The 13391-nt window shown below is 36.7% G+C and overlaps 2 protein-coding genes across 2 annotated transcripts in view; one reads left to right on the forward strand and one right to left on the reverse strand.

The window, feature by feature from the left end:
- Nucleotides 1–222: 222 nt before the first annotated feature.
- LOC130220800 (natural killer cell receptor 2B4-like) lies at nucleotides 223–6209 on the reverse strand. The gene is made up of 4 exons (XM_056453044.1): nucleotides 6045–6209; nucleotides 5631–5966; nucleotides 3437–3751; nucleotides 223–579 (listed from the first exon to the last, which is right to left on the reverse strand). The coding sequence occupies exons 1-4, from the start codon at nucleotides 6121–6123 to the stop codon at nucleotides 470–472; spliced, it is 840 nt and encodes a 279-aa protein (XP_056309019.1). The 5' UTR covers nucleotides 6124–6209; the 3' UTR covers nucleotides 223–469.
- Nucleotides 6210–9135: 2926 nt separating this feature from the next.
- The window catches only part of LOC130220783 (uncharacterized), an 11513-nt gene continuing 7257 nt past the window's right edge, over nucleotides 9136–13391 (forward strand). Inside the window, exons 1-2 of the mRNA XM_056453024.1 lie at nucleotides 9136–9341; nucleotides 11397–11735. Coding sequence (XP_056308999.1) covers nucleotides 9296–9341; nucleotides 11397–11735 — 385 coding nt within the window. The 5' untranslated portion in view covers nucleotides 9136–9295. The remainder of the gene's footprint in view (nucleotides 9342–11396; nucleotides 11736–13391) is intronic.

The following is a 13391-nucleotide window of genomic DNA, read 5'->3' on the forward strand; positions in this document are numbered from 1 at the left end:
TCAAGCACTCCACATCCACATATAAACTATAGTAGATGTTTAAAATACTGGCAAATGTTGGACAATGATAAATAATCTTATTTTGCATGATAATGGAATGCTATTGCAGTAGGAATCAGTCATCCAGACAATAAGACATTTGTTTTACCTAAACAAACAGCTTAGTCATTCTGTGCAATACATTATACACTTATAAACAACTGTACAGCGACCATAGTAACATATAATATTCATAAAGTGTATTTATAAATCAAAACAGCTATGTTTATGACATTTAAAAGGGCTGATTGGATACATATTCAACTTAAACAGACATTTGTTTTGACATTTCTCTGTGATATTGTAAAGGATTGCGTAAGTACGATGCTGATAAACTGAAACATAATTAAAAGCAGGAGATGAGCAAAGTGTAATGATAGTTCCAGGGCTCATCAGAGGACCTTTTCTGGGCATTTACCTTCCAGTCCTGTCACGTGGTTCTGGAGCAGACTTCATAAAGCAGAACAGCAACAGTAGCCACACCCACCAGAGCAGACAGGACCAATTGGAAAACAGCTTCAGTGAAACTGTGGGCGTCGTCTACACAGAGAAACTCAGTTTTCAGTATTTATTTACTTCTGAAGCTAACATTAGTCTTAGTCAAGAGAAAGGAACTTAATGGTTTAACTTTCTGTCACTGATTTTCTGTTCAAGAAATTCTCAACTCGTCATGTACTAACAGAGGCGTCAGCCAATCAGATTTCTTCATGCAGATGCTGTCTGAATTTAATCTCATGCCTCTTATGATAAAAGGCCTGAATCTGAAACGAGAAGCTGTCGTTGCATTGGTTAAGCATATATGAAGTTAAAGCCCTCTTTATCCAGCCTTACCATGTAACGCTACTGACGTCCTACAGTGCCTGAGCAGGCACTACTGTAAAAGACAAACCGTTAATATATCTGATCATAATCCCTGATAAATCTCCTGTAACTGTGCAGAACTTTGTGGGAATACAGTTGAATAATTGCTACTGCTCCAGTAATACTAGATTGAGTTTATATTCATAAAGCTTCATGTCTCCAATGCATTGCAATCTGTCTAGATGATGAATATGTTACTGGCCTTAATGAGTAACATGTAATAAGCGGTATTGGTGGTCACTTGTTGACATCCGTGGTTGAAACATGCTGTTTCAGATGACTTAAACACTTCCACACTAGTGGTGTAGTCGAGGCTATACGCACGTATACTCCGTATGCTTACTTTTCTCCACGAGCTGTTTGGGTATTACGACTTCTGAGGATCAATAATTGCGTATACCCTTGATATACTCACTTGTTTGCTGACTAGGCTTCCCTAAATGGCAGGTATTCGCGTCCCCTTTAACTGTATACCAAATGTCTTATTATCACATCTTAACTCTTAACGAACATTTAACTATGTTTATTTCAAAATTAACTATGAAAATAAAACACATTACAGTGCATGTGGCATTAACTATAGCAAACATTCATGCACAGAATTAAACACAGTGACAGAACCGCTCAGTGACTGTATTTCAGAGTGACATCAGGAGTTAAACATCATGTGTTGTATATCGTATAAATGTTTCTCCTATTATGACTTGATAATGAAATATGTAAATTAGCCTGTACATTTTTATATGTATGCTGTTTTACGTTTATAAAAGGGGAATTTTATTTATTTAAAACATGGAAAAAATTACTTTAGTAAAGAAAGTGGTTTGTACTACAGTAATCAGGTCTATTGAGCCTATTTGGCTCATTCAGAACTCCTGTCTATGCAATAACTGCTTGTTTGCTGCATATATATGAATAATCAATGAAATGTTCACAGTATGTCTGATAATATTTGTTCTTCTGCAGAAAGTTTTTTTATTTTTATGTTTATTTGTTTTATTTCAGCTAGAATAAAAGCAGTTTTAAATTTTTTAAACACCATTTTAAGGTCAATATTATTAGACCCCTTTAAGCTATATTGTTTTCCGATAGTCTACAGAACAAACCATCATTATACAATAGCTTGCCTAATTACCCTAACCTGCCTAGTTAACCTAATTAACCTAGTGAAGCCTTTAAATGTCACTTTAAGCTGAATACTAGTGTCTTGAAGAATATCTAGTCTAATATTATTTACTGTCATCATGACAACGAGAAATAAATCAGTTATTAGAGATGAGTTATTAACACTATTATGTGCAGAAATGTGTTGGAGAAATCTGCTCTCAGTTAAACAGAAATTGGGGTAAAAATAAACAGCGGGGTGAATAATTCTGACTTCAACTGTATGTATATATATATTTATATATATATATATATATATATATATATATATATATATATATATATATATATATATATATATATATATATATATATATATATATATACAGTATATATTGCTAATCAATCAAAGAAACATTGACTTTCAGCGTTACTTTGTCTACTTTCATTAAAAATTTGAGTTAGGTGTAATAGTACACCACCTTTTTTTAAGACTATACTCCACTGCTCTACAATAGCATTATAACCTAACATTATACCCACATCTGACTACTATATCTGAGAAATAAGTCCTTTGAGCACGTATGAAGCATGCTTGAAAGCAAGATATGCAAAAAACATCATTTTGTGAACATTTCTTTCTCAATACCAACAGAAACATTAAGGGTAAATTAAAGGCACAATATTCTTCATTCTTCACCACTAGTGGGCGCATATTCAAAACAAACAAAGGCATGGTTAGAGTGTGGAGTCATAGGAATCAGGACTCCTGCAGATATAATGTTAATGCATGAGTATTTATAACATCATAGAGTAAAGCAGGTGAGGCTGAAAGGTGTAAAATGAGTAAAACGAGGCACTGAAGCTGATGAGAGAATTCTGCCGGTAACCTTTTATTTCAAAGAGTGTCTTCCAAGCAATAGCACACACTCAAATGTAGAGCTCATCTGAACATGTTCCTCCACATCTCTTCATCGTAGTTGTTCACTTATACTTATACACAGAATTGCCCATGTCCTCCTCACAGACCTCTGTGTACTCAAATGTATTCACTGTAAATGTATTTGAATGTTAGTGACAACATTTTTCTCCTGTAGTTCAGTATTTTGATTTGTCTCTGAGACAAAAGCAGCTGCAGATGCTGAAGATATCAGTAAAGACTGACCTCTTCATGTTCACAAACCCAAGCGCAGCCATTTAGAGCTGATCTATGTGTATACAATTACTTATTTTTCTGCATTTGTGGTTCTGTTCTCGTGTTTTTTTCTGTATTTCACTAAAAAATGCTTACATATTGTGCCTTTGAGGTAATGTGAGTGAATCATAGAACCAAAAACTGTTGAATTCCCTTTGATTCCTATCCCTAATTATATTTGTAATGAGATCCCACTTTGACAATCTGAGAAGAAGGCAAATAATCTTTCATACTCACGTCTGCAAGCAGGTTTTTCTGGCTGGCAGAAGTCAGAGACGTTGAGATGTTTGGTCCTCTCGCTGATGGCATTGTTTACCCGGCAGCTGTAGATGTTGTTATCCTGATCTTCCAGCTCCAGATGTAGAGAGAGAGTGGTGTTCAGCTCAGAGATGCTGATGGTGGAGAGTAAACGGGATCCTCTGTACCACGAGAGAGTCACCTGAGTCACATTCACCACAGAACACAGCAACACACAGCTGGACTTTAATGATGTTTCTGAAGATGAAGAGCTTGATGGAGAGAAACTGGAGATGACCGGCACTGAGAGAGACGCTGGAAAAGGGGAGATGTGGGAGACTAATCAGAAACCAGTATAAATAATATATATGTGTCTGCTGTTATGAATGCTTCAACTCTGATACAGATTAAAGGAATGGACAGACAGACAGACAGAGAAATAGATGAACAGATGGACAGACAGACAGAAATAGATGAACAGATGGACAGACAGACAGAGAAATAGATGAGTAGATAGACAGACAGACAGAAATAGATGAACAGATGGACAGACAGACAGAAAAAATAGACTGATAGATGGAGGGACAGACAGAGAAATAGACGGATAGATAGATGGACAGACAGAAATAGACAGATAGATGGACAGACAGAAATCGACAGATAGATAGATGGACAGACAGAAATAGACAGATAGATGGAAAGACAGAGAAATAGACAGATAGATGAAAAGACAGAGAAATAGACAGATAGATAGATGGACAGACAGAAATCGACAGATAGATGGACAGACAGAAATAGACAGATAGATAGATGGACAGACAGAGAAATAGACAGATAGATGGACAGACAGAAATAGACGGATAGATAGATAGACAGACAGAGAAATAGACAGATAGATGGATGGATGGACAGACAGACAAAAAAATGGATAGATAGATAGATAGATAGATAGATAGATAGATAGATAGATAGATAGATAGATAGATAGATAGATAGATAGATAGATAGATAGATAGATAGATAGATAGATAGATAGATAGATAGATAGATAGATAGACAGAAATAAACAGATAGATGGACAGACAGAGAAATAGACAGATAGATGGAGGGACAAACAGAGAAATAGACGGATAGATGAGTAGATAGACAGACAGACAGAGAAATAGATGAACAGATGGACAGACAGACAGAAAAAATAGACTGATAGATGGAGGGACAGAAATAGACAGATAGATAGATGGACAGACAGAGAAATAGATGGATAGATAGATGGACAGACAGAAATAGACGGATAGATGGATGGATGGACAGACAGACAAAAAAATGGATGGATAGATAGATAGATAGATAGATAGATAGATAGATAGATAGATAGATAGATAGATAGATAGATAGATAGATAGATGATAGATAGATAGATAGATAGATGATAGATAGATAGATAGATAGATAGATAGATAGATAGATAGATAGATAGATAGATAGATAGATAGATAGATAGATAGATAGATAGATAGATAGATAGATGATAGATAGATAGATAGATAGATGATAGATAGATAGACAGAGAAATAGACAGATAGATGGAGGGACAAACAGACAGAAAGATAAATAGATGGATAGACGGATGGATAGATGGACAGACAAACAGACAAACAGACAAAGAAATATATGGATGGACAGACGAACAGACAGACAGACAGACAGAAATATATGGATGGATAGACGGAAAGACAGATAGAGAGACAGACAGAGAAATATATGGATGGATAGACGGAAAGACAGATAGAGAGACAGACAGAGAAATAGATGGATGAATAGACGGAAAGACAGATCTGGAGGGATTTCCAGCCAGTATGAGTTCAGAAAGGCAGAATTCCTCTTTATTTCTGTAGCTCAGTTCAGATTCATAATGTCAATATAGAAAATAATGAAGCAATGTTTACATTCAAGCCATCTTCAGCCAGTTTATGATGCAGTAATATTGTGCGTCCTTCATTAATACTGTTTCTAAGTCAAAGTTTCCTCATGTATACACAAGAAAGGTGATATTTAGAATTTTAATAAGATTTTATGTCAATAAATACTGCAGGCATGGTTATAAGCAAGAAACATAAAAACCACATACAATTGGTTGCTCATCTTCCCCCATATAAACATATAAAGACTAAAGAGAGTGTAATGCTCTGCTTACCATAGACAGTAAGACTGAAAGTCTGGAGCGATACCTTATTTCCAGTGACGATTTCTACTTGATAAGATCCAGAATGTTCTGTGCTGGTGTTTGTGATGGTCAGAGATCCAGTCTGATTGTCCAGCAGCAGTCTGTCTCTGAATCTCCCATCCACGCTCTCATGAAAGATCTCATTATGAGCTTTGTTGATTTTGGCTATGTACGTGTCTTTGGGTCCAAATGTCCAGAGGATCACAGCGTCGCCTTGTATTTGAGTAATACCAGTGTGTAGAGTGACAGAATCTCCCTCTGTCACTTCTGCAGACTTCATCTGATCAGTCTCGACACCAGACACACCTTCAGATCAGACAGCAGATGCTAATTAATGTTTTACTGCATACACAATGATTAAACTGATGAATAAATATAACTTACCAACTATGTGCCAGAAACACAGAGAGAAACAGGCGAAGATGTTCAACATGTTCTTCAGCAGTACACAGATCTCCAGCATAATAATATAATAATCTCGCAGAGGTTATAGAGCTGTGTCGACTCACTGTGTGCAGTCAGGGTACTCGAGCTGAACTAGTGTGTGCGTATCAGTGTGAAGCAAGGCATAACACAATCATCCTGTGTGAAACATGCATGGTCAACAGCGTGTGAAGAGCCTGACTGATTACATCCTTCTGAAACTGTGTTTGAGTCGTTCAGCTGTGCTCCTGCTGCTCGAATATGTTTGATCATTCCTGTTGTTTGCTTTATTTTCTTTTCGTTTGATCATCATCTTTTTTTTCTACTGTAATATATGAGTCCGCATTTCTGCTTACGTGTGCGTCGCTACTGCTGTGAACCAAACGGCCCTGCAGCTGATTGATCAAGCTGAGCAATCCACTGTATACAGATGCAGATACATACACACATCTGCTGCCAAACTCCTCTTCGAGTACAGAACATATGCTCTGGGAGAAATAACCCACTGTAATGATCATTAAACGCACACTAAAACACATAAGAAGCCTCTAAATACCGCAGACTCACTGTTTGAGTTTAAATATGCTTATAAAGCTCCCCTTTAAGATGTGGGAAGTCATATTAACATACAAAATAATAATATTGTGAGCTAAATGGATTGACATGTGATCTGGTTTTGGCTTCTGTTTAACTCTTTTGCTCATAAATTCACAATCAGCTCATTTCTGCCCTCAGGAGCACAGCCATAGACACTATATGGGCCTATATACTGTATATGCGCTGAGTAGGGGCGAATTTAACCTATAAGCAAGGTAATCTAGAAGCCCCCAATAAATATCTAGAAGTATAAATTACACCGATAAACTATATATAACATAGCTTTGTACTGCAATTTGTATGGTGAAAGTTAAAGATATTTTGAAATACAATTTTAACTTAATTAAATATTATTTAATATACAATTGAATATAATATTATTATAATAATGTAGTGTTATGTAATAATAATAATATTACAAAATAAAATATCCATCATGGAGCAGTCCAGCAGCCAAATTTATACAAAAATATGTTTATTTATTTTATTTCTAAGTTCATTAAAAAATAAAATAATAATAATAATAATCACCTAAAATGTAGAGATTTCATTCATTTAAAATGTTGAAAAGAAAATTGAGTGATACTTGAAAACAACAATAAAAATATAGAAAGGATGCATTTCAGGACTTGGGCCCTGTGGCTGGAATTGCTTAGAGCCCCAAATATCCGCCCCTTTATATATATATATATATATATATATATATATATATATATATATATATATATATATATATATATATATATATATATATATATATATATATATATAAATTTTCCTGTTTTCATTATAAACAGGTTTTTCTAATAATCAACTTTTTATTTTAGTTTATAACAATAATCTCAGAACTCTGAAAGCTGTGCTCAACACTTCTCTCCTTTCCTTTTAGATTACTGCAGACATGTCACTATTGCCTCCTACAGGACAGATGCGGACTCCACAGGTAAAATCTCTGCATGTGTATTTGTTTTCCTTTATTATTTTAAACAGTAACTAGTTCATTTGTTTTTCCATTACTTTCCGTTTCATTTTATTCATATATTTTTATTTATTTATTACTGCATTTAGTTTATTTTATTTGGCCATATTAAAGCATGGGCTACAGTAGATGCGCCGTAAAAAACATCTGTAAATTAACAGTTTTCTGTATTTTATGATTCATATTTATATATTTTTTGTCATTTCTGCTTTTGAATCGCATTATGAGACATTGATCTGTCTTCTGGCAACTTTTAAACCTTAAAAAGTTTGAAAAAGTGAATTTTATGAACTATTTTAATAGTTTAAAGTGCTATATTGTCGGGTTGGTGTTTTATTTCATGTCGCAAAAACCTTGTAATATATTAATTTATATTAAAAATATAATATTTATATTTCTTATACATTATCATATTTCAAACGACTAAAATGTCAATAAAAGTCACTTTGTTAAACTGTAGAGTTGAATTTTCAACATCAGAAGTGGATAGAGCAGAGATCAACATCCCATAATGCAATTCACCACCGCAAATAAACCAAATACGGAAACTGTTAAATAATATATGTACAGTGTTAATATTTAGACACAGCAAAGTCCAAACAAGTTCTAGATCTATACTTGTGCTCTTATTGTTGTTTTATAGTTTACCTTTAATATCGATTTGTTATTTGTTGACACACCGGCCCACCAAATAAGAGAAGCACATTTTAACCCCTGTTACAGACCATTACGCCCCATTCCCCTGTAACATGTGGAAAACCCAGTTCTGTTTAGAGCAGCTGTTTCCAAAAGGGATACAGCTGTGCAAAAGATCCAGTTGAACAAACAAATAAAAAAAGGCAAATGGCAGATAAATTGGCAAAACAATCATTGAAGAAAAGTCTTGTAGATATTAAAGTACCTTTGGGAATGAGATCAGTAATCAATACGGAAATAAATATTTGGCAACAATGGGAAAACAGCAACACAGGTAGATGGTTCTATAATATTGTCAAAACTGTTGGGAGAAAGGAACAGTTTCATTGGAGACACAAAAGGGAGAAAGTAATGATTTCAAGGTTAAGGTTGGGTCACACTGGGTTAAATGCAACACTTGCATTAATGGGGAAGCATGTAAACATCATGTGTGATGAGTGCAGTGTGACAGAAACAGTGGAATATGTACTATTTGTCTGAAATAGATATGAGGAACAGCGGAATTATCTGTTCAGTAATATTCCAAATGGGCCAGTGAATGTCATTGACCTTCTTGGGAAAGGCTTGAGACATAGCCTTATATATTGGGTACTGTTAACATTTTAAAGGACACAGGATTTAGTAGGGTTTTGATGATTCTGTCCAAGATGGAGGAGCAAAACACTGATGCTCTGAGGTAGATGGGTCTCACCTCGAGTAGAAGAAGGGATACAGCGGCGTCTCTCGTGTATTTCCGTGAGTAATCGGTTCCCGAGAATGCTCCGCCCGGAAGAACAACGCCTGAATTGAGGAGCAATCACCGGCGCACTTGCTGGAGCTCAGCTCTGCCCGAGTGGTTCTTCAGTGAGCACCACTTAGAGAGGTTGCTACGCCCCTGCCATAAAGTCCAACTCCATAAAGTACCCAAGAGCAGGTAAAGCAGAGTTCACGGAGCAGCGGGATGAAGGACACGGCTTTATTTGCCGTGTTCCTGCTGTTTACACACGGTAAGAGCAGCATTCGCTTTCCTGATCCTTTATTCACTTTCACTTTGCGCTTTTAGGATATTCATTAATAAAGTGGCCTACTTCTGTGCCAGACTCGTTTAAGTCACACATCCTGCAGCGGTGGCCTGTTTCTGTCAGTATTAGCCTAAATTACTCTGTTAAATTAAATTGAATGAATGATATCCTTGTTATTCATCTTAACTTGTTCTTCGACCTTTCGTTCATCTGTCTTTAAGTCCTATCAGCGGGAGAAATTAAGATTATTCCGCGTCGTTGGTGTGTTAGCCTACTCTACGGAAGCCTCTGAATACAACATTAAAACAGGTTATTGCGACTTTTAATCTGTGCATTTAATCTAATAGTGACTTATCTATTTATGACTTTATTACTCGGAATTGCGACTTTACATCTCAGAATTCTGACTTCATAAATTCTGACTATAAACTCAGACTGTATAAGTTTGTATTACGCAATTCTGAGATGAAGTCTAAATATTTTGATAGAGAGGCGGGATCGGGCTTCAACAGTAGCCTAGGCTATTCCCTTTCCTGCTGTCTCTCTTTCTGCAAATGTCAGCCGAAATCCTTCATTTCCAGTCATCAAGCCCTGCTGCTAACCTCATAGGATCGTTTCTGCTTTTAAGATTTTATTATTAAAATGTCATTTAAAATCAGACAGCCCAGTCAGTCTCCCGCATATTGAAATTAGACACCAAATCCCGGAAACACGGAGGCAAGACGGAGCGCGAGAAAGACATTATAGCACAGGTGGAGATGATGTAGAACCCTTAAATTAAACAAACAGTGCAGTAAAATGCCTGTAGTGCCAATGCCAGTGTTCATTTGAGTTTATGTGAGGTATTCTGGTTAATTTATGAAGAACACGCATATAAATATGCTCTCAAACCATTTCATTCCGCCAAACTTTATATTAGAGGAGAAAGAGGATCGGCTTAATCCTGCATTCAGGAATGATCTGTTGTGATTTAGTGTTAGACCCTCCCTCAGTCGGAATGAAATCAGACAATGACCATTCTGATAACTAATTCTGAGGTAAAAAAGGGGGATATGATAAGAAAATTTCTCATATACTGTCTAATCTATTTTTTGTGTGAAACATTATTGATTTGTGTACAGTACACTGTAAATTCTGGCTGTAAATATATATTTTTAGTTGAATCGAGTAACTTTTCTTGTTGTCGACTAAAAATATGAAGTTAAACTTTCTATAACTTAAAAAATGAATTGAAACCTGATTAACGTATTAAAAAAGGTTAAAGAAACATGAAATTATTTGTTTCATTGTTATTTTTGTCATGGTATGTTTTACAGTGTAATTTAAATCATCGTATGGCTAATTTTAACATGTATTTACAGCATTTACACACATACAGCATTTCTATATTAGTGCTAATAACATGCTTTATTAAACCCAGTCTGGGAAATCATGCTATAATGTTTAAACTATTTTATAATGTTCATTTAAAATGTAGTTTCATAGCTTTTTTATATAGAAATTTGGTATATTTAATAAGTTTAAAACAAGTTAAAAATTATTCTATAAGTAGTGAAAATATATTGCTGAATGAAAATAATCTGTAATGAAGAACAGACTGTTTCCCACTACTGGGTTGCAGTCGGAAGGGCATCCGCTGTGTGAAACGTATGCGAGAATAGTTGGCGGTTCATTCCACTGTGGCGACCCCTGATAAATAAAGTGACAAAGTTGAAGGAAAATGAATGAATGACTGACAGACTGCAGTATGTAAGAAATCAGCCCAGCGCTGGCCTTTTCTGTAGAGAGATCTTTATTCTAGTCTACTCTAATGTACAGCAGCTTATATTGTACACTTGTACTGTTTATGAATCATAGTTAACCAAGTCATATGTATTTAATTTCTTTCTCCAGATGTCTGTCTGTGCTAATATATGCTGTGATCTGCAATTACTATTAAATGTTGGATTTGCTTACTGATAACATCAACAGCATTATCCAGGATTAATCTGCAATCACTCTATTTTATTCATTTATTATTATTATTGTTGTTGTTTGCAGGTGTGTCTGGTCAAGCAAGTGAGTCACAGAAATTGTCCGCTTTAGAGGGAGACACTGTTACGTTACACACAGATATTACTGACCTACACAACGTTGATCTGATGATGTGGATTTACACTTACGGACAACAGAATTCTATTATTGCCAAACTCAATGGGAAAAGTCATGTGATTTCATTGTATGATGCTGATGACGGGAGATTTGGAGACCGACTGCAGCTGGACAATCAGACGGGATCTCTGAGCATTGCTGACATTAGGACCAAACACTCAGGAGATTATCAGCTGAAGATCATCAGCAGTGAGACGTCCTACAAAACCTTCAGTCTTACCGTCTATGGTGAGTACCTCAGTGGCTTTAGAGACCCACTGTCTGTGTACTGCAACAATGGTACTGTTGTTTAATCTTCAGTAAACAGATTCAATCTTCAACTCAAGCACTGTCAAACTATATAAAATAAATAGTGTTTTTCCCTAATGAATGCACATGAAGAGATCTTTAAAAGCAAAGCAGTATCATTCATTTGAGTACAATAAGTACAGTAGGTTTTATTCTACTGTATAACAGCTTAAATAGTATTTAATAATCATTTATAATTTAAGCTGTGGTGGCGCAGTGGGTAACATGTTCGCCTCACAGCAAGAAGGTCACTGGCTTGAGCCTCGGCTGGTTCAGTTGGCATTTGCATGTTCTCCTCGTGTTCGCGTGAGTTTCCTCCGGGTGCTCCGGTTTCCCCCACAAGTCCATAGACGTGCTATAGGGGAAGCTGAACGAAATGTGCTATAGCATGATGAACGGAATTGGCCGTAGTGTGTGTGTGTGTGTGTGTGTGAATGTCTGTGTATGGATGTTTCCTAGTGATGGGTTGTGGCTGGATTTAAAGAGCCCATATTCTGGGTTTTTGAAAATGCCCTTCCATGTAGTGTGTCACACAGCTCTAAGTGAAGTGAAATATCCAGCTAAGGCTTAAATCTGTAAGTGTACAGTGTTTAAAACTATTGATTCATCTATAAAAGAGTCGACTCATAGTGCTTCAAACGAGTCGTCTTGATAACGAGTCATTAGGTGTTTCGCGATGACGCAGCCACGAAACACAAGCCTCGCCAGTAGTTACGCGCGCAAACCAGGGAGATTTGAAACCTGCGGCCCCGCCCACTAACACAGAAAAAACACTAGACACACACACACAGACGCCGCCGGTCCAATGAAGTCACGCTGTGCTCAGATGGATAATATTGACAGTCTCTACCCAAAGATGAGTTGTTAACCTGGTACAGTACACGCGGTTACTCTTTATATTCTCTTATCACATGTAAGCCACGTTAAAAACGCGACGCGTGCCGCTTTGTTTACGGATTTAACGTTAAAGGCTTTTGTGAGCTCGCGTTCCACTGCCGTTTGTCGTTGCTATGGCGATCGATCGTAAGCTAGGAGACAGGAGACTCGTGTCACTTTCCCTAGTTCTTCTGAGGAGCGTTGTGTGTGTGTGTGTGTGTGTGTGAGAGAGAGAGAGAGAGAGACTCGCGTCGCTTTCCCTAGTTCTTCTGAGGAGCGTTGTGTGTGTGTGTGTGAGAAAGAGAGAGGGAGAGGGAGAGAGAGAGACTCGCGTCGATCTCCCCAGTTCTTCTGAGGAGGGTTGTGTGTGTGTGTGTGTGTGTGTGAAAAAAGCCTTACACTATGAAGCGCGTGTGCACTGTGACTACTTTTATATAGTTGATTAGCAGCTGGGCATTTCACTCTGTCTCCTGCTGAAGCCTGTCACTGTCGACCAATCGCAGCAGGCTGTCATCGGTCCAATCAGCGCAGATTAGCTTCGCGCTGAGGAGGGGTTTGGGAACAAATGAATCGCTGAACGATTCATATGGGAGTCGCTGGGATAATTAGGTAAAAATAAATGCAGATTATAAGACCATCAAAGTGTTTTATGACCTTGCATGCATATTAGACTGTTGTTGGAGACCCTTACAACCTAAATATGACCCTATTTCATCTATA

Source organism: Danio aesculapii, chromosome 3 (assembly GCF_903798145.1).
Source record: "Danio aesculapii chromosome 3, fDanAes4.1, whole genome shotgun sequence".
NCBI lineage: Eukaryota > Metazoa > Chordata > Actinopteri > Cypriniformes > Danionidae > Danio > Danio aesculapii.